Here is an 18,109-nt window from a genome sequence, read left to right as displayed (position 1 = left end):
AACTGCTAGGTTGGCAGGAGCAACGGGAGCTCACCCCATCGCGGGGATTCGAACTGCCGACCTTCTGATCGGCAAATCCTAGGCTCTGTGGTTTAACCCACAGCGCCATCCGCGTCCCTAATGGAAATATTAGAGGAGATTAAAAAGAATGAAAAAGAATTAGCAAAGAATCCAAAAAATGAGAAGCTAAATCAAAATATTAAAATGCTTCAAGTACAACTATCAATGATTTTGAATCAAGAAATAGAATCAAAGATAAAAATGTTAAAACAAAAAAACTTTGAATTGGCAGATAAACCTGGAAAGCTGTTGGCTTGGCAATTAAGGAAGAAACAAAGCGAAAGCTGATAAACAAATTGATTGTGGATGGTAAAACAATTGAGGAACCAAAAAAGAGAAGTAATAGTTTCTTAGAATAGTATAGAGAGTTATATAAAGAAGTCCAAGAAAAACAAAAAAGAATAGATGAGTTTTTGAACCAGAATAAATTATGGAATATTACAAAAGAAGAGACAACCCAATTGAATGCCCCAATTAGTATGATGGAAATTCAACAAGCAATGAAAAGGATGAAAGTAGGAAAGACTCCAGGGCCAGATGGATTACCGGCCAAATACTATTAAAAAATTAGAAGATCTACTGTCGCTACCATATAAAGAGTAGTGAACAAAATCTTAAATACAGGGAAACTACCAGCATCATTTGTGGATCCAACATCAGTTAAGAATTACCGACCTATATCTCTCCTTAATAAGGATTACAAAATATTCGCAGACATACTAGCAAATAGATTGAAATGCATATTAAAAGATTATATCCATGAGGATCAAGCAGGATTTCTCCCAGGGCGCCACATGAAAAATAATATAAGATATGTGATAGATACTCTAGAGCAGGCATGTCCAAAGTCCAGCCTGATGCCTGGTTTAAAATGCCCCCCCCCCATTTTGAAAAATTGATGTGTTGGGGCCCCCGAGCGCCTGCCTGCTGCTCTGCTTGAAGGAAGGTTAGAGGCAGGCGGGCCGGGCTGTGATTGGTGCATCTCTGGTGGTGGCGCTGCATGATTGGTCGCGGGATTCGCTCGCCAGAACCGCTGGCTGCAGCTGCTGGCTGAGGGGGAGGGGCTGGGCCCAAAGACGCAGGAGATGCCAGAGGAGAGGTGGGCCGCAGGAAGAGGCCTGGAGCAGCCTCCGCCCAGAAGCACCTCTCTTCCTCTCTTTATCTGCCACCCTCTCCCAGCTGTCTCCACCCTGCGCTCCCCATCCCATCGCAGCAAATCTCAAGGAGATTGGGCAGGGGTTGTGGTGGGAAAGGTGGAACAGCGCCCCCTCACTTTCCATATAGGGATTTTTTTTTCGGTCTCTGGAATCTTGTGGAGCGCAATGTTTTCTCTTCCACTACCACCACCCTTCTCGTTTAATCTCATCACTTTTCTCCTCCCTGCATTTTCTCTCCTCCCCCATCGGGTCTGGCACTATGTGTGCGTGCACATGTGTAGAGTGTGGTGGTTAAGGGTTAACCTTTCTGTGTCTCATGCCTGAGGGAGGGGCTCCACGGAGCCAGGATATTGCGTCACAGCTATCTGTTGTTATGCTGTGAAAGTGCTTTCATTTTCAATCGGTCGCTGCACTGAGGATGATAGGAGTCAGAGAAAATGCAGCTGGACACTGATGGTCTTTGATGGATTGTAAATAAGCTGTTTTTGCTGTTAATAAACGCTTCTAGGATAGAGAAGCTGTCTGGACTTGTTTACATTCTTTCTCACACACAGAATTCACTGTGCATCTGCTTTAATTGCTTTCTCCGGAGTTACGCTTGAAACTGAGCTGGCAGACGGAGCGTAGCTGGACGATAAAGCAATAAATCCAAGAACATGCCATATGTGTGGGTGGGTGGGTGGCATGCACATACAGACACATATATACTGTCTTTCCCCCAGGAATGGAGAATAGAGCGCTTTTAAGGAGAGAGGGAAGAAAAAGGGGGAGACAAACACACAAAAACACTTCCTTTAACATTTTTTGCTGGTTTGTTTACTACCCTCATCAAGAGGTTTGTGCCAACTTGGTGTTATGTTCCTGTTCATATTTTTTGAACTTAAAAGTTGACAGATAACCTTACCAATAATATGTAATGTACTTTACCATGCTCCTGACATATATTTCAGCTTCCTGGATTTTCCCCCCCATCTAGCCTTCAGATATGAAAGGCAGAGTGATTTAACACCTGTTTAGATTTGTCATCCATGTGATGAAATGAAAAGTATGCCGTTTGCAATAAACTTTGCATAAAATAGCTAATTTGCATTTAAATTAATTTGCATTTAATTTTAATGGTTCAAAGAACATCAGGCAAAATGGTCGGCCCTCACGCATATTCACTTCATCAAATCTGGCCCTCTTTGAAAAAAGTTTGGATACCACTGCTCTAGTTAGAAATGAAAAACAGGTGGCATTGTTGTTAATCGATGCCGAGAAGGCATTCGACAACGTCTCCTGGAGGTTAATGGGGGGGGGATGAAGACAATAGAAGTGGGAGAGAATTTCTATAAAGGTATAAATAGGGATGCGGGTGGCCCTGTGGGTTAAACCACAGAGCCTAGGACTTGCCGATCAGAAGGTCGGCGGTTCGAATCCCTGTGATGGGGTGAGCTCCCATTGCTCGGTCCTTGCTCCTGCCAACCTAGCAGTTCAAAAGCATGTAGATAAATAGGTACCGCTCCAGCGGGAAGGTAAACTGCGTTTCCTTGCGCTGCTCTGGTTCGCCAGAAGCGTCTTAGTCATGCTGGCCACATGACCTGGAAGCTGTACCCTGGCTCCCTCGGCCAATAAAGCGAGATGAGCGCTGCAACCTCAGAGTCAGTCATGACTGGACCTAATGGCCAGGGGTCCCTTTACCTATAAATGCAATATATTCACAACAAATAGCTAAACTAGTTATAAATAACAAATCTAACGGAAAACTGTAATATTAAGAGAGGTACAAGACAGGTGTGTCCTTTATCCCCACTGTTACTTATTTTGGTGTTGGAAATTCTGAATACGAACATCAGAAAAGAAAAGAACATAAGGGGTATAGTTGTCGAAAATAAGACTTTTAAAGTAAAAGCCTTTGCCGACGACCTGACAATAACAACGGAAAACCCAAAAGAAGGCATGCCAATAGTGATAGAGAAGATTACAGAATTTGGGTTAGTCGCAGGCTTCAAACTCAATAAAGAAAAAACAAAAATGTTAGTAAGAAATATGAGAGAAGAGGATAGAAGAGAACTACAACAACTTACAGGACTGACAATTTGTAAAAGAATCAAATATATAGTAATCTGGATATTGGCAAAGAACATAAATCTATATAAAGACAACTATATACCAATTTGGAAGAAGATAAAAAGAAGCTTGAAAATATGGGACAGGTTAAGATTATCATTCTGGTGTAGGCTCTCCACAATAAAAATTAAAGTGTTGCCTAAAATGCTTTTTCTGTTTCAAGCCATCCCAGTAGTGGGCAGTGTAAAACAATTTAAGACCTGGCAGAAAGATATAACAAGATTTATTTGGGAGGGCAAGAGGTCGGGAATAAGTTATAAATTATTGATGGATGGCAGAGAAAGAGGTTTTGCACGGCCAAATTTAGAGTTGTATCATGAATGTGCATGCCTATCTTGGATTAAGGAATGGCTAGTATTGAAGAACACTGACATACTAGACCTAGAGGGCTTTAACAATTGTTTTGGTTGGCATGCTTACTTATGTTATAACAAGGCGAGAGTCCACAGAGATTTTACGAATCATGTAATAAGAAGGTCCCTATACTCAGTCTGGTTAAAAAACAAAGGTATCTTGGAACAAAAGACACCCTGGTGGTTGTCGCTGACGGAAGCCATGACAGTAAAAAAAGGTTAACATGATGAATGATTGGGTTACATATAAAGAAATTCTCTGTGAAGAAGGTAACCAATTAAAACTCAGTAATTTTGAAGAAATAAAAAGTAGAGTGACTAATTGGTTACAGTACCACCAAATACATGACCTATTCAAACAAGATAAAAAAGGGGCTTTAACAAAGAACTTTCAAGGTTTGAAAGAGACTTGATATACATTGATGATAAAACACTGTCCAAAATGTATAAAATCTTATTAGAATGGTTGGTGAAGGATGAGGAGATAAAATCTGCCACGATAAAGTGGGCAAGAGATCTAGGTCATAACATACAACTCTCAGATTGGCAAAGACTGTGGAGGGAAGATCTTAAGTTTACAGCTTGTTTTTCTGTTAAGGAAAACTACATGAAGGTCTTCTATCGCTGGTATATAACACCGAGGAAATTAGCGATAATGTACAAAAATAATTCAAATCGTTGCTGGAAATGTAAGGAGGGATCAATGTATTATGTATGGTGGACCTGTAAAAGAATGAAGGAATTTTGGGAGTCAGTTTATAATGAGTTGAAAAAGATGTTTAAAATCTCATTCCCCCCAAAACCTGAGGCATTTCTTTTAGGGATTATTGGGAGGGAGATCCCAAGAGAGCTAAAGAAATTATTTATGTACGCCACCACGGCAGCGAGAGTTTTGATTGCACAAAACTGGAAAAGCGAGACAATACCATCAATAAAAGATTGAATATGCTGAGATGGATACATTGACAGGACAAGATAAGGGACCAAGTGAAACAAAAATTTAGCAAAGATTGGAATACATTCAAACAATTCCTGAAATACCACTGCAGAGAATTAAAATTTTTGACTGGTTTAGATTAACTCTTGTAATTAGAAACATCAAAAAGTAGCAGTTAAGCTGGTTATCAACAATCTAGATTCACAATGATATGCATTCAACCAAGAACTCAAAAGGAAGCAAGTAAGAAGGGGAGGTAAGTCAGAGGTAATTAGAACATCAGTAAGTTGAATGATACAGAACATTTTTTTCTGATTTAGAAGCATTAGTACATCAACAAGAAATTGAAACTGCATAAGAAAGCATTTCTGTTGTAAAAACCCCCCAATAAAGGTGAATTGGGGGGGGGGGAGAGAAATTGCATTGCCCATTGCAGTGCTGGAAAGGAAGAAAGTGTTGAGAGGAATTAACAGCTGTTTGAGTTAGTTAATTTATAATGATGCTTAAAACCACATCCAGCAACCAGAAAGCACATGAGCACAACAATCTAGGACCCAAAACTTTGAAACTAAGTAAGCAAACACCAAAGTTCTTTCACTTTAATTTAAATTTCCTCGAGGATACACCAAAGACGTAAAAACCCATCATCCAAATTAATCTATTTTGGATTATCACTTTCATTGGCATTAAAATACTGCCACACTGTGGCTGCAGCTGAGAATAAGGAATATGAATATAGCAGGGCTTGTGTGCTGCAAGTCTCTGACTAATTGGACGTAATTATAAGATGTTTAGAGTGTGTATGAATAGAAACATTTGTAAATTGTAATTGATTTGCTTTTGCAATACCCATTTAGACTGCACAAGGGTAGGCAAGCAGACACAAATTACATTTTTGTGTTCAATAGTGTATTTCCCATGAGACCCAGTCTAAAAATCATACTGGAGCTCAGGTTGCCTGTGGGTGCAGAGCGGGGACACACACTGTATTGACTCCACATCTTGTCTCGTGTGATAAGGTTTTGTGTTTTTAAAACACCTTTTTGACATAGAAAAGGTAACAAATGTGTTAATAGTCAATTATGTACGTACCCTTTTAAAAAAAATTAAAGAAATGGTGAGACTTGAGTACCAAGAAAAGAACTAAGTATTTTTCATGGTCCTTGTTGTGTGGGTAGGTGATGAATTCAGGAATGTATGAAGATGCCCAACACAAATCCACATCTTTGGTCCATCTAGCCTGATATTGTTGGTGGTGATGGCCAACAACTCTCCAAGGCACCTGGAGCCTTCTGCTTGGGTACCACACAGCTATGGACCCTTCTTGACGGCTTGGCATTACGTTACTTTGCAACTATTTACACCAATTACCACAGAACCAATATTGCTGCTCCATCATCCCTCAGCTGCCTCCTGAGGATGGGGTCCTGGCCTTTAAGCCAGTCAATCCTGGGCAGAACTGCAGGGTGTTAAGAACAGCAGTGTGCACAGGTTGGAACTTTCTAGATCTCTGACAGGAATAGAAGGCATTCCTTCCATTCAACAGACAGAATTCTGGCTATTTGCTAAGCAAAGAGGAAACTGTCTTTCCATAAACTGCTTTCCTAGCCACTGTGGAGAAGAAATGGAGACAGAGAACCTTGTTGATTAATTCCATGGCTACTTCTTTTTCAGAGTTTTTAATTCCATCTTCTTTCATGTACATATTTGAGGCCTTTTCACTAGTGTGTGTGGCCATGCAGTGCATTGTTACCTATCCTTTTATACATATTCTGTTCGATATTCCTAGCAGAACCCAGAGCAACATGGAGACCCCTGAAGGAGGATGAGAGTTCTCTGGGACAACACAAGGCGCAGCTCTGCTGCAAAGCTTTATTGCATGCAGAAGTTCCTGGGTGCAATTCTTGGCCGGGGCCAGCAAAGACCAAAGGGTGCAGACGTTGACAGAGCAGCCGTCGTAGTTGATACTGCTTCCTATGTTCCTCCAAACTCCAGCCGCCTTCCTAGCACCCAGCTCAGCTTGCTCCTGCCATTTCGCCCATTTCCCGCAGTTTTATCTTACGTGGAACATGTATAAAAACCGTTCTGAAAATGCATTTTTAGTGTTTTAAAAAACATTTAATTTTCCATAAGGCTCACCATCGTCATCTAGTGTCACATTGTATATTGCACTTAAAACGTTTTATTTGCAGCTGCACAGCTGAGTCCTTAGTCCTCAGGGCAGAATTGTTCAACAATGTCCTTGCAACTCTTCCAAGGACATGATGTTTGTTTTTAAAATATTGTCCCACCTTTGGGGATTAGTAAAGAGTAGGATTGTGGGGGTCAGTACCCAGCTTGTTCCCATTCAGTGGCAGGTTTTCCCAGGGAAAAGCAAATCCTCTCAGACCCACGCCTGGAAAGCACGGGCCAAGCAAACAAGCGTGTCCGTGAGCCCAGTGGCCGGCTTGGCTTCTAGCTGCATTTGAAGAACCTTCTCCATCAGACTGGAAGCAGCACCTCTTCAGAGATGGGGCTGGCCTGCTCCACGTGTGCTTGTGTCTCTGTGTTTTAATAACTACAAATGTTTTTCCAAAGCGGGAGATATTATTTGCAGCTGACCTTATGGTTCTAGAAACCACCCCCACCCCCTGCATCACCTGCCTTGAATGCAAAAGGTCCTGAGTTCAATTCCCACTCCTTCCTGAAACCCTGCAGAATGGCTGCCTGTCATGTAGCCCAGCCGTTCTCTAACTTGGGTCTCCAGATGTTGTTGGGACTGTGGGAGTATGTGTGTGTACACACACACATATGTTGTTGTTGTTTAGTCATTTAGTCGTGTCCGACTCTTCATGACCCCATGGACCAGAGCACGCCAGGCACTCCTGTCTTCCACTGCCTCCTGCAGTTTGTTCAGACTCATGTTTGTAGCTTCGAAGACACTATCCAACCATCTCGTCCTCTGTCATCCCCTTCTCCTTGTGCCCTCCATCTTTCCCAGCATCAGGGTCTTTTCCAGGGAGTCTTCTCTTCTCATGAGGTGGCCAAAGTATTGGAGCCTCAGCTTCACGATCTGTCCTTCCAGTGAGCACTCAGGGCTGATTTCCTTCAGAATGGAGAGGTTTGATCTTCTTGCAGTCCATGGGACTCTCAAGAGTCTCCTCCAGCACCATAATTCAAAAGCATCAATTCTTCGGCGATCAGCCTTCTTTATGGTCCAGCTCTCACTTCCATACATCACTACTGGGAAAACCATAGCTTTAACTATACGGACCTTTGTTGGCAAGGTGATGTCTCTACTTTTTAAGATGCTGTCTAGGTTGGTCATTGCTTTCCTCCCAAGAAGCAGGCGTCTCTTAATTTCATGGCTGCTGTCACCATTTGCAGTGATCATGGAGCCCAAGAAAGTAAAATCTCTCACTGCCTCCATTTCTTCCCCTTCTATTTGCCAGGAGGTGATGGGACCAGTGGCCATGATCTTCGTTTTTTGATGTTGAGCTTCAGACCATATTTTGCACTCTCCTCTTTCACCCTCAATAAAAGGTTCTTTAATTCCTCCTCACTTTCTGCCATCAAGGTTGTGTCATCTGCATATCTGAGGTTGTTGATATTTCTTCCAGCAATCTTAATTCCGGCTAGGGATTCATCCAGCCCAGCCTTTCGCATGATGAATTCTGCATATAAGTTAAATAAGCAGGGAGACAATATACAGCCTTGTTGTACTCCTTTCCCAATTTTGAACCAATCAGTTGTTCCATATCCAGTTCTAACTGTAGCTTCTTGTCCCACATAGAGATTTCTCAGGAGACAGATGAGGTGATCAGGCACTCCCATTTCTTTAAGAACTTGCCATAGTTTGCTGTGGTCGACACAGTCAAATCTTTTGCATAGTCAATGAAGCAGAAGTAGATGTCTTTCTGGAACTCTCTAGCTTTCTCCATAATCCAGCGCATGTTTGCAATTTGGTCTCTGGTTCCTCTGCCTCTTCTAAATCCAGCTTGCACTTCTGGGAGTTCTCGGTCCACATACTGCTTAAGCCTTCCTTGTAGAATTTTAAGCATAACCTTGCTAGCGTGTGAAATGAGTGCAATTGTGCGGTAGTTGGAGCATTCTTTAGCACTTCCCTTCTTTGGGATTGGGATGTAGACTGATCTTCTCCTTTTTTAAAAAAAAGATATTTATTGAAATTTTCAAAAAATAAAGAAAATAAAAATAAAAAACACACATATAATTGCATTCCTTTCTTTCAATAACATATTTCCTTGACTTCCCCACACCTCCCCTTCTTGTATTCCAATTCAATTTTTAGTTCAGCAAGTTCTTATCCCCAAATTTTACCTTATTATATTTAATTCATTTTAGTTAACCAATTTTAACATAAACCCCAGTCTTTATGCATCAGTAATTATTCTTAATATCTTTTTCTAAGGTTGACCCCAATTCCCTTTCACGAGTTCCCCATTTTAATATAAGTAGCAAAACAAAATACATAAAAACAAAGTATAATTGTACACCCTTTGGATTCCCAAAGCCCCACTCCCCGCCTTTCCCGGTTTCGAACTCCAACAAATGTCCATCAGTCTATCTGCAGTCAGCCTGGTGACCTCACATCCGAGGCTCTTAATTCTTTCTCAATTCCTCTCTGCCGGTTTTTTTGATAATCCTTTATATTAAACACCAAATCTCGGAGAAGCTCTGTCCCAATAAGGTCCATATTTCTTCCAGCCAGACCTCCATATTTAAAAGTGTAGTCCAAATCTTGTTTCTTACTTCTTTTAAGTCCAAATGTCCCAGAAACTCCAGTTTCCACTTTAGTCAAGTTTGTAATCCATAAGTCTTCAGATCTCCACATGAGGAGATCTCTCCATTCCTCATTCTTCCATTCAAACCAGATTTTCATAATCTCATTCTTGTTTTCCTTTATATCCATCTTAGCAGGCCTCTGGCTCTCCTTAATCATCTGCGGCATTATAGTTCCTCCTTCCTTTCCCTCTAAATTGTCATGTATCTCTTTCCCCACTTTCTCAAATTTCTCAAATTTCTTTTCTTCTTCAGCTGCAAAGATTTTTAGTTCAGCTACAAAAACTTTTTGTTCAGATACAAAGACTTGAATCAAGTCCCTTCCAGATTCAGCAAGTTTATTTACTGTTTCATTCAATGTTGTGACATTTGTAGCCAAAACATTGCTTTGTTCTTGTAACTTTCCCAGGAGGAGGAAAGCCCTTTCCAGTTCAGTCAGTATTTTTCCACTTGCAGCCATTCTTGTAATGTCCCAGAGCCCCCTCTAGAGGAGTTCTGGTTACTTAGTAATCCTTCCAGTTCCAATCCAAAAGTCAAATTAACTTTTCCTCTTTATTTTAAACAATTTATTCCCTGAATGTAACAAATATAACCAGCACAGGTAACAGAAACAAAGTTCTCTTTCCCCCCCCAACTTTGACAGCTAGTTTGACAGCTGTCAAAGTCTTCTATGTCTCTTCAACAGGCTCTCTCACGGATCGCTCCCGGGTCCTGGGGGGGGGGTGACGGTTCCACTCTCAAAATTAACTGTTATCCTCCAGCAAATTCACTTATACTGCCAAAACGTGAAATTAATTACTTTATCCTCTCAAAAAGAAGGTGTTCTCTCAACCTTAGTTATCTAGTCCTTGCTTTAAAATGTTTACAGGACGGGGAGACGGACTTCCTCTTTGCGCCTTCCCCGCTCGTGCCAAATCCGAAAAAGAAATTTAAAGTCCAATTTCCGTATTACTCACGGGTTGTTACTTTTAGTCCAAATGTTCAAAGGAAGAAGTCAGCGCTCTCCGACCATGGCATGCGGCTTCACTCCGTAGGGGAAGCAGTCGACTCACAGCACTGCGCCGCTCCCTGTCCCCCGTTCCGAAGCCTTTAAAAGGGCTCCTTCACGGGTCGGGGGGCACAAATGGTGCCCGCCGAGTCACCAGGTCCACAGGCTTCAGCGCCTGTGGTTTCTGAGGGTCCCCGCGTCGCCGCCGCGGCAGGACCCGTCCCCTACTGAGCAGATTCCCTCCGGAGCTCGGAGGGAATCCGCCCTTAGTCGATCGCGCCCATCTGGTGATGTCCACGTGTAGAGTCGTCTCTTGTGTTGTTGGAAAAGCGTGTTTGTGATGACCAACTTGTTCTCTTGACAGAACTCTTAGCCTTTGCCCTGCTTCATTTTGCTCTCCAAGGCCAAACTTGCCAGTTGTTCCTTTTATCTCTTGATTCCCTACTTTAGCATTCCAATCCCCTATAATGAGAAGAACATCCTTCTTTGGTGTCACTTCTATAAGGTGTTGTAAGTCCTCATAGAATTGGTCAATTTCAGTTTCTTCAGCACCAGTAGTTGGTGCATAAACTTGGATTACTGTGATGTTAAAAGGTCTGCCTTGGATTCGTATCAAGATCATTCTATCATTTTTGAGATTGCATCCCAGTACTGCTTTCGCCACTCTTTTGTTGACTATGAGGGCCATTTCATTTCTTTTGCGGGTTTCTTGCCCACAGTAGTAGATATGATGGTCATCCACACTGAATTCACCCATTCCCGTCCATTTTAGTTCACTGATGCCCAGGATGTCAATATTTATTCTTGCCATCTCATTTTTGACCACATCCAACTTACCCAGGTTCATGGTTCTTACATTCCAGGTTCCTATGCAATATTTTTCTTTACAGCATTGGACTTTCCTTTCGCTTCCAGGCATATCCGCAACTGAACATCCTTTCGGCTTTAGCCCAGCTGCTTCATCAGCTCTGGATCTACTTGTACTTGTCCTCCGCTCTTCCCCAGTAGCATGTTGGACGCCTTCCGACCTGAGGGGCTCATCTTCCAGCGTCATAACTTTTATATGCCTGTTGTCTTTGTCCATGGAGTTTTCTTGGCAGGGATACTGGAGTGGCTTGCCGGTTCCTCCTCCAGGTGGATCACGTTTGGTCAAAACTCTCCACTATGACCTGTTCATCTTGGGTGCCCTGCTCGGCATAGTTCATAGCTTCTTTGAGTTCTTCAAGCCCCTTCACCATGGCAAGGCAGTGATCCATGAAGGGACACACACACATATATAATCTTTTTTATTTGATTTTCAAAAAATATAAGCAAAAGCATAGAACAGTAGAAAATCCAGATATCAAGATTACTCTGAATCTCCTGACTTCCCTCCTTCCATGGGCCCTTTTGGTTCTATTTTCAACTGCATATCAGTACTTCTCCAATTTTTCATTTTCCTAAGTTATCTATGGCGTGCTCTGGTCCAGGGGGTCACAAAGAGTCGGACACGACTAAACGACTAAACAACAACAAGAAGTTATCTATATTTTCTGTTACAAGTGTATTTAAAATCCTGCTAATGTTGTGACCTGTTTACAGTGATTTTATATATACATCATAAACATTTCTCATTCTTTTTAAAATTTCTTGTCTTCTTGATTCCCAGATAATTTTGCCATTTTGGCATAGTCCATCAGCTTGATTTGCCATTCTTCTCTGGACGGGACTGTCTCTTCCTTCCATCTCTGGGCTAGTAACATCCAGGTGGCCATTGTAGCATACATGAACAATTTCCTCTGGTCCTTTGGGATTTGGTACCTATAATTCCTAATAAAAAGGCTTCTGGTTTTTTAACAAGAGTTATTTTGAACATTTTTTTCATTTCATTATATATCATTTCCCATAATATAACTAAGGTAACCAGCCTTTCCGTGCACTGCTCTGGTTTCGCCAGAAGCGGCTTAGTCATCCTGGCCCCATGACCCGGAAGCTGTACACCGGCTCCCTCAGCCTATAGAGCGAGATGAGCGCGCAACCCTAGAGTCGTCCGTGACTGGACCTAACGGTCAGGGGTACCTGTACCTTTACCTAGGCTTTTTCCAGATCTGCCTTACTGCCCTATGTTTCTATATCTTGAGGGAGAGCAAAAGAAGCAGAATGCAGAAAGAATTAGACATCCTACTTACACTCAAGAAGAAGAAGAAATCTTCATTTTGCCGGAAAACATCATTACTTCTCACAAACCACCTCCTTTCTCCTGAACTATCCTCAGATAGTTGCTCTTCCCAAAGTTCTCAGCCAAGTCACTCAGCAGGGGGATGTGTCACAATGGAGGCCCTGACCCTGTTGCTTTAGCTACCTTGCTTAACAATGTGAATTGTTCCCCTTAACATTAATTTTTCAAATATATCTTCCAGTGGGTTTTTATTTTATTTATTTAGGAAGGATCTAGAGCTGGCTTCATCCAGCACGGTGCATTTCTGGACAGGACAAGAAACACCTTGCAAACACACACTTTTCAAGCTGCTATTTATGTGTTGTTTTTACCTGTATGGGCCTATGGCCGTAATAAATGAAATGAAACACACTTTTCAACATGGCGGTGTCACCAAGGAAAAACACTCCTGGCCTAGACTATGGCTGCTGTTTCTCAATTAATAGTAAAAAATGACCCTTCTCAACATCCTGTAATAATCTGTCCATTATTATGATGGACAGGAGCAGGACTTCACCCTTAGACCTCCTCATCCCCCTGTTTCCTTCTGTTTCTGCCCAGTGTCTTCTGCCAATCAACAGCTTTCCTTAGGTTGCAAGGAAGTGAAATGTTATGAGTTACTTGGTGCCAGACTCCCCTTTGCCATGAGTTTCTGGGTGCCAGGCACTGAACCCCTGGACACTGAACATCTGGGGAATTGATCTAAGCCATGTTTAAATGTACCCCAAGCTCTACATTTGATTGTTGGTTATTAAAAACTGATTGAAACCATTTTATTTCATTCACAAAAGAAATTTTGACATGTGATTATGATAACAGTTTATATAATAAAGGTGACACGTTTATTGATCCTTTTTGTAAGTTATTATTTGTCTACTTCAATGTATTTTTTATATATATTAATCAGTAAGGGGGTGGGGTGGGAGGCAGTTTTGCATATGAAACTGGTGGATGGCTGTCATTAATTCAGATCAGTTTCATAGAATCATAGAAACTTATAGCTGGAAGGGACACCAAGGGTCATCTAGTCCAACCCCCTGTGATGCAGGAATCTCAGCAAAAGCATCCATGGCAGACGGCCATCCAACCTCTGCTTAGTAACCTCCAAGGAAGGAGAGTCCACCACCTCTCGTGGGAATCTGTTCCAATGCCAAACAGCCCTTACTGTCATAAAGTTTTTATGAATGTTTAGTTGGAATCTCCTTTCTTATAACTTGAATCCATGGGTTCGGGTCCTACCGTCTAGAGCAGGAGAAAACAAGCTTGTTCCCTCTTCCATGTGACAGCCCTTAAGATATTTGAAGATGGCTGTCAGATCTCCTCTCAATTTCCTCTTTTCCAGGCCAAACCTACCCACTCCTTCAAGTGTTTCTCTTCAATCTTAGTTTCCAACCCTTGATTGTCTTGGTTGCCCTCCTCTGCACACATTCCAGCTTGTCAACACCCTTCTTAAATGATGGTGCCCAGAACTGGACACAGGACTCCAGGTGTGGCCTGGCCAAGGTAGGAGAGAGTAGGACTTTGACTTCGTTTCATCAGGACCCTGGACTTCCATAGATGCAACCTAGAACAGCGTTAGCATTTTCTGCTGCTCCGCATTCCTTGTGGCTGAGGCTCAGGGTAACGCCCCCAGGACCTTTCAGTTCATGGTGTTCATGGAGGCGCAGGTCAATTCTGTGTCCAGGGCAGCTGTTGACCAGCTTCATCTGGTACGCAGGCTGAGACCCTACCTGCCCACAGACTGTCTCACCGGAGTGGTGCATGCTCTAGTTATCTCTTGCTTGGACTACTGCAATGCACTCTATGTGGGGCTACCTTTGAAGGTGACCCAGAAACTACAAATAATCCAGAATGCGGCAGCTAGACTGGTGACTGGGAGTGGCCCCCGAGACCTACATTGGCTCCCAGTATATTTCCGGGCACAATTCCAAGTGTTGGTGCTGACCTTTAAAGCCCTAAACGGCCTCAGCCCAGTATACCTGAAGGAGCGTCTCCAGCCCCATTGTTCTGCCTGGACACTGAGGTCCAGCGCTGAGGGCCTTTTGACGGTTCTCTCCCTGCGAGAAGCCAAGTTACAGGGTAGTGGTACCTGCCCTGTGGAACCCCCTCCCACCAGATGTCAAAGAGATCAACAGCTACCTGACATTTAGAAGACGTCTGAAGGCAGCCCAGTTCTGGGAAGCTTTTAATGTTTGACAGACTATTTTATTTTAATATTTTGTTGGAAGCCGCCCAGAGTGGCTGGGTATAAATAATAAATTATTATTATATTATGATGATGACTGTGAGGTGTTACAAGTCATTAACTTCAAGCCACGCTGCCATGCCTTTGAAGACACAAACCACCCCAGCTTTTCAGAGCTGGCTATCATGGCTTCTTTAATCTTTGTGTATTGCTCCACCATGCGGCTGAATCATATAAAGCACTGACTTTTACATATCTCTTCACCTCTAATTGCAAGAAGATCTCGTTAACTTGGATTATAATCTTTATAAATTGGAGTTGTGGAGCAGGTCCTCGAGAGGGGGGGGGCTCCCACCATTCCTCTTGAGTCCAACCCCTGACAACCATGTGGGTTACGGCGTCGAGGGCTCATTTTGTGGGGCGATGTGAAACGTAGTGTTTTCACCCCCAGACCTTGCAGGGGGCATTCTCTGGGTGTTTGGCGCCACTTTGGAGTGAATCGAACAACGTCTGACTTTTGGAGAAATTGGGATCTCATGAGTTAGGGCGCCAAAGGCTCATTTTTTGGGGTGCCATGAAATGTGGGGTTTTCACTGCCAAACATTTCAGGGGGTCTTTATTTTTTTTAAAAAAAAATAATTTTATTAACAGGCCAATCAGATCACATTAATTCCAAATCACATTAGTTCCAAATTATACAGCCAAATTTTTAAAATTTTGTTGGGGGTACCCATACTTTGAGCTCCGAAAGGGATCCAAACATCACTCTTGCTGCTGCTTTAATTACACAGTTCTGTCCAGGTAGTCTCTTTGTTATTTTCCTCATCTTCTTGTTGTTATCATATATTCCTTTCTTTGTGATCTCTGATAATCTTCACAAGCGGGTTGAAAACAAACATATCCTGTGTGGATTTTACACTCTCCAAGAGCCATATCACATAAAGGACAGGCGCCATTTCCACACCTCCGTACAGAACATTCCCACAGTCTGTCCGTTGGTTTCCACAGGCCAGCCAGTCTGTCATCAATTTTCTCAGGGGGCCCTGCCAGGTCAAATTCACATTCCGATAACCATACATTCACATTCCGATGACCATGGTCCTCCTCCCCCTCGTCCTCCTGTGGGCAGGCCTGTCTTAACGAATCTCCATTTGTAACTGCGTCACAAAGCTTTCTTTCCATTCCCGACGTTCCCACCAGTCCTCTCTTTGATTAGTAATTCATTTCCACACAGTTCTTAATCTCCTGCTTGTGATTAGTAATTTGCAACGATTCTTTCTCTCTGGGGGGGAGGGTTATTGGGTTCTCACATAAGACAAAAAAAGAAAAGTTTCTTCCTCCCCCTCCTTTCCGTTTCGCTCCGACATACCAATCTTTTAATGATGAGTCTTCTCTTGATTTATTGTCCAGCCCGTCGCTCCGCGTCACAGAGATCCCATTAATTAGCAGTCTTTACTCCTGATCTTCACTTGAAGTATGTGCATTTGCTTCTTATCCAATTATTTATTTGGAGCTGATGCAAACCAGTGCGCAATCAGAGACAGCGTCCGGGAGAACCGACCCCACCCGAGGGCTTTGTGCCTAGTGCCCTCACCCCCTTCTTTCGAATCCGGGGGTGAATTATGGACACAGCAGGCAAGGCAGTGCCCCCCATTCCCTTGGGGGGCAAGGGAGGCTGCATACTCCCATATCAGCCTCTTAATTACCTCATGTGGGTCAGAGAGATGTTATTGTCGGCCATCTTCCAATGCGCCCCCTGGTGCCCCCCCATTTCAGGGGGTCTTTAGCAGGTGTTTGCCGTTGCTTTGTTGTGAATCCTAAGACATCGGGTTTTCAGCGAAATCGTGGCCACCATAGCTTTCCTGACAGATGATTTGGCCTGTCACCCTTGTGTAGAAGTAAAGGATGAGATTCCCCTACTACTCCGCCTGGGGTCTCCAGTGTGGTGCACCCAGCCTCCACTCACACTATTCCTATGTTGGGAAATTTGGGGGTGGTTTGTGGGGATGTTATGTACTGAGTTGAATAGGATCCAAAATGCAACAGTCTGATTGGTCCTAGAACAATAGGATCCAACATGCAGCAGTCTGATTGGTTCTAGAACAATGCAGTAGTCTGATTGCTCTGCAGGAGCCACCCAATCCAGCTCCAGGTGGAAGTGAATCCACAACCTGATTTGCCTACAGAAGAATCCCAGAATTAGCCAATCACATGCAGCCCATTGTGTAAATAATGTATATAAAGCAGATATTGTGGGGGAACTTTCATTCCTCGCTCCTATCAGCTGAATATAGTGCATGAAATCCACTCTCGACTCCGAATATATTTCAGGGGAAGAGCTGTTTGGGATATTTCCTGCTTGTGAATTATTGGGGTGTGTGTGTGTGTGTGTGTGTGTGCGTGTGACACATGCCTAAAGCTTTAAATCTGGGGTGGGCATGGAAGTTCCGAGGTGGGCCACCAGGTGGCACTGCAGGCCACGCTCCAGCTGCTGCTGCTGCTACAGGTGCCAGTAAGTCTCCCATTTTCAACCTCTTCCTCCTCCATTGCACTGGCTAAATGATTCATTGCTGGACTCCCATCGCAGAGGCCAAATGTACCTTTACCGAGCAAAATATCCTTTCGAATTCTACACCCAGCACATGGAACCTGACAAAGGGGCAATACGAGTGGACTCCCTGTGCCCTTACCACAGCAAAAAGACTGATACTGGTGAGTTGGAAAAATAAAAATGCGTCTCCCTTCTATGATTGGACTGAAGACTTCTACAAACTCACCACATATGAACAACCTGCAGATAAACGCAGACTTGCCATGGACAAATTCAATGATACAGTGGTACCTCGGGTTAACATACACTTCAGGTTACAGACTCTGCTTGTAGCCTTTTTAGCCTCGGGTGAGAAGAGCTTTGCGCCCGGGACGGGGAAATGGGAGTCAACAGACACTCAAGGAATAGTTTCAGAGAAAAAGCTTTATTTGCCATCCGGGGTGGCAGAAGGAGCAAGTGTGATAGATTCACAAAACAAGCACAAGTTCACAGCCATTTGCACAGAGTTTATATTCCCCTTCCAGTTCCCTCCCCTTTCTCCTCCTCCTCAAGAGTCCTGCCCCATGACGAGTTTCCTGAGCATGAACAGAAAGCTCCTGTCTTGGGACTCTTTTGGACTCTTGGCACCCTTCCCAGGAAAGGGGGATGAGAAGCCTTGCGTTCAGCGTGTCCAAGATATGTTTCTTTTCTCTTGGTCTATTGGCACAGTTCCCGCAAAGAAAAGTGGCAAGTTGAATGTACCTTTTGGCAAGGTCAGCTAGCCTGAGAAGCGACCTTTGTTACAGCAGAGCGA

At 43.2% G+C, this 18,109-nt stretch overlaps 1 protein-coding gene across 1 annotated transcript in view; it reads left to right on the top strand.

The window, feature by feature from the left end:
• LOC310765881 (uncharacterized protein C1orf21) overlaps nucleotides 1-12,224 on the top strand; it is a 157,489-nt gene extending 145,265 nt beyond the window's left edge. Inside the window, exon 6 of the mRNA XM_083621511.1 lies at nucleotides 12,032-12,224. Within this exon, the coding sequence (XP_083477637.1) occupies nucleotides 12,032-12,067 (36 nt within the window). The 3' untranslated portion in view covers nucleotides 12,068-12,224. The remainder of the gene's footprint in view (nucleotides 1-12,031) is intronic.
• The last annotated feature ends 5,885 nt before the right edge of the window (nucleotides 12,225-18,109 follow it).

This window comes from Podarcis filfolensis, assembly GCF_964270895.1.
Source record: "Podarcis filfolensis genome assembly, chromosome: 6".
In the NCBI taxonomy this organism is placed as follows: Eukaryota; Metazoa; Chordata; class Lepidosauria; order Squamata; family Lacertidae; genus Podarcis; species Podarcis filfolensis.
This window is presented reverse-complemented; position numbering and strand designations above follow the sequence as displayed.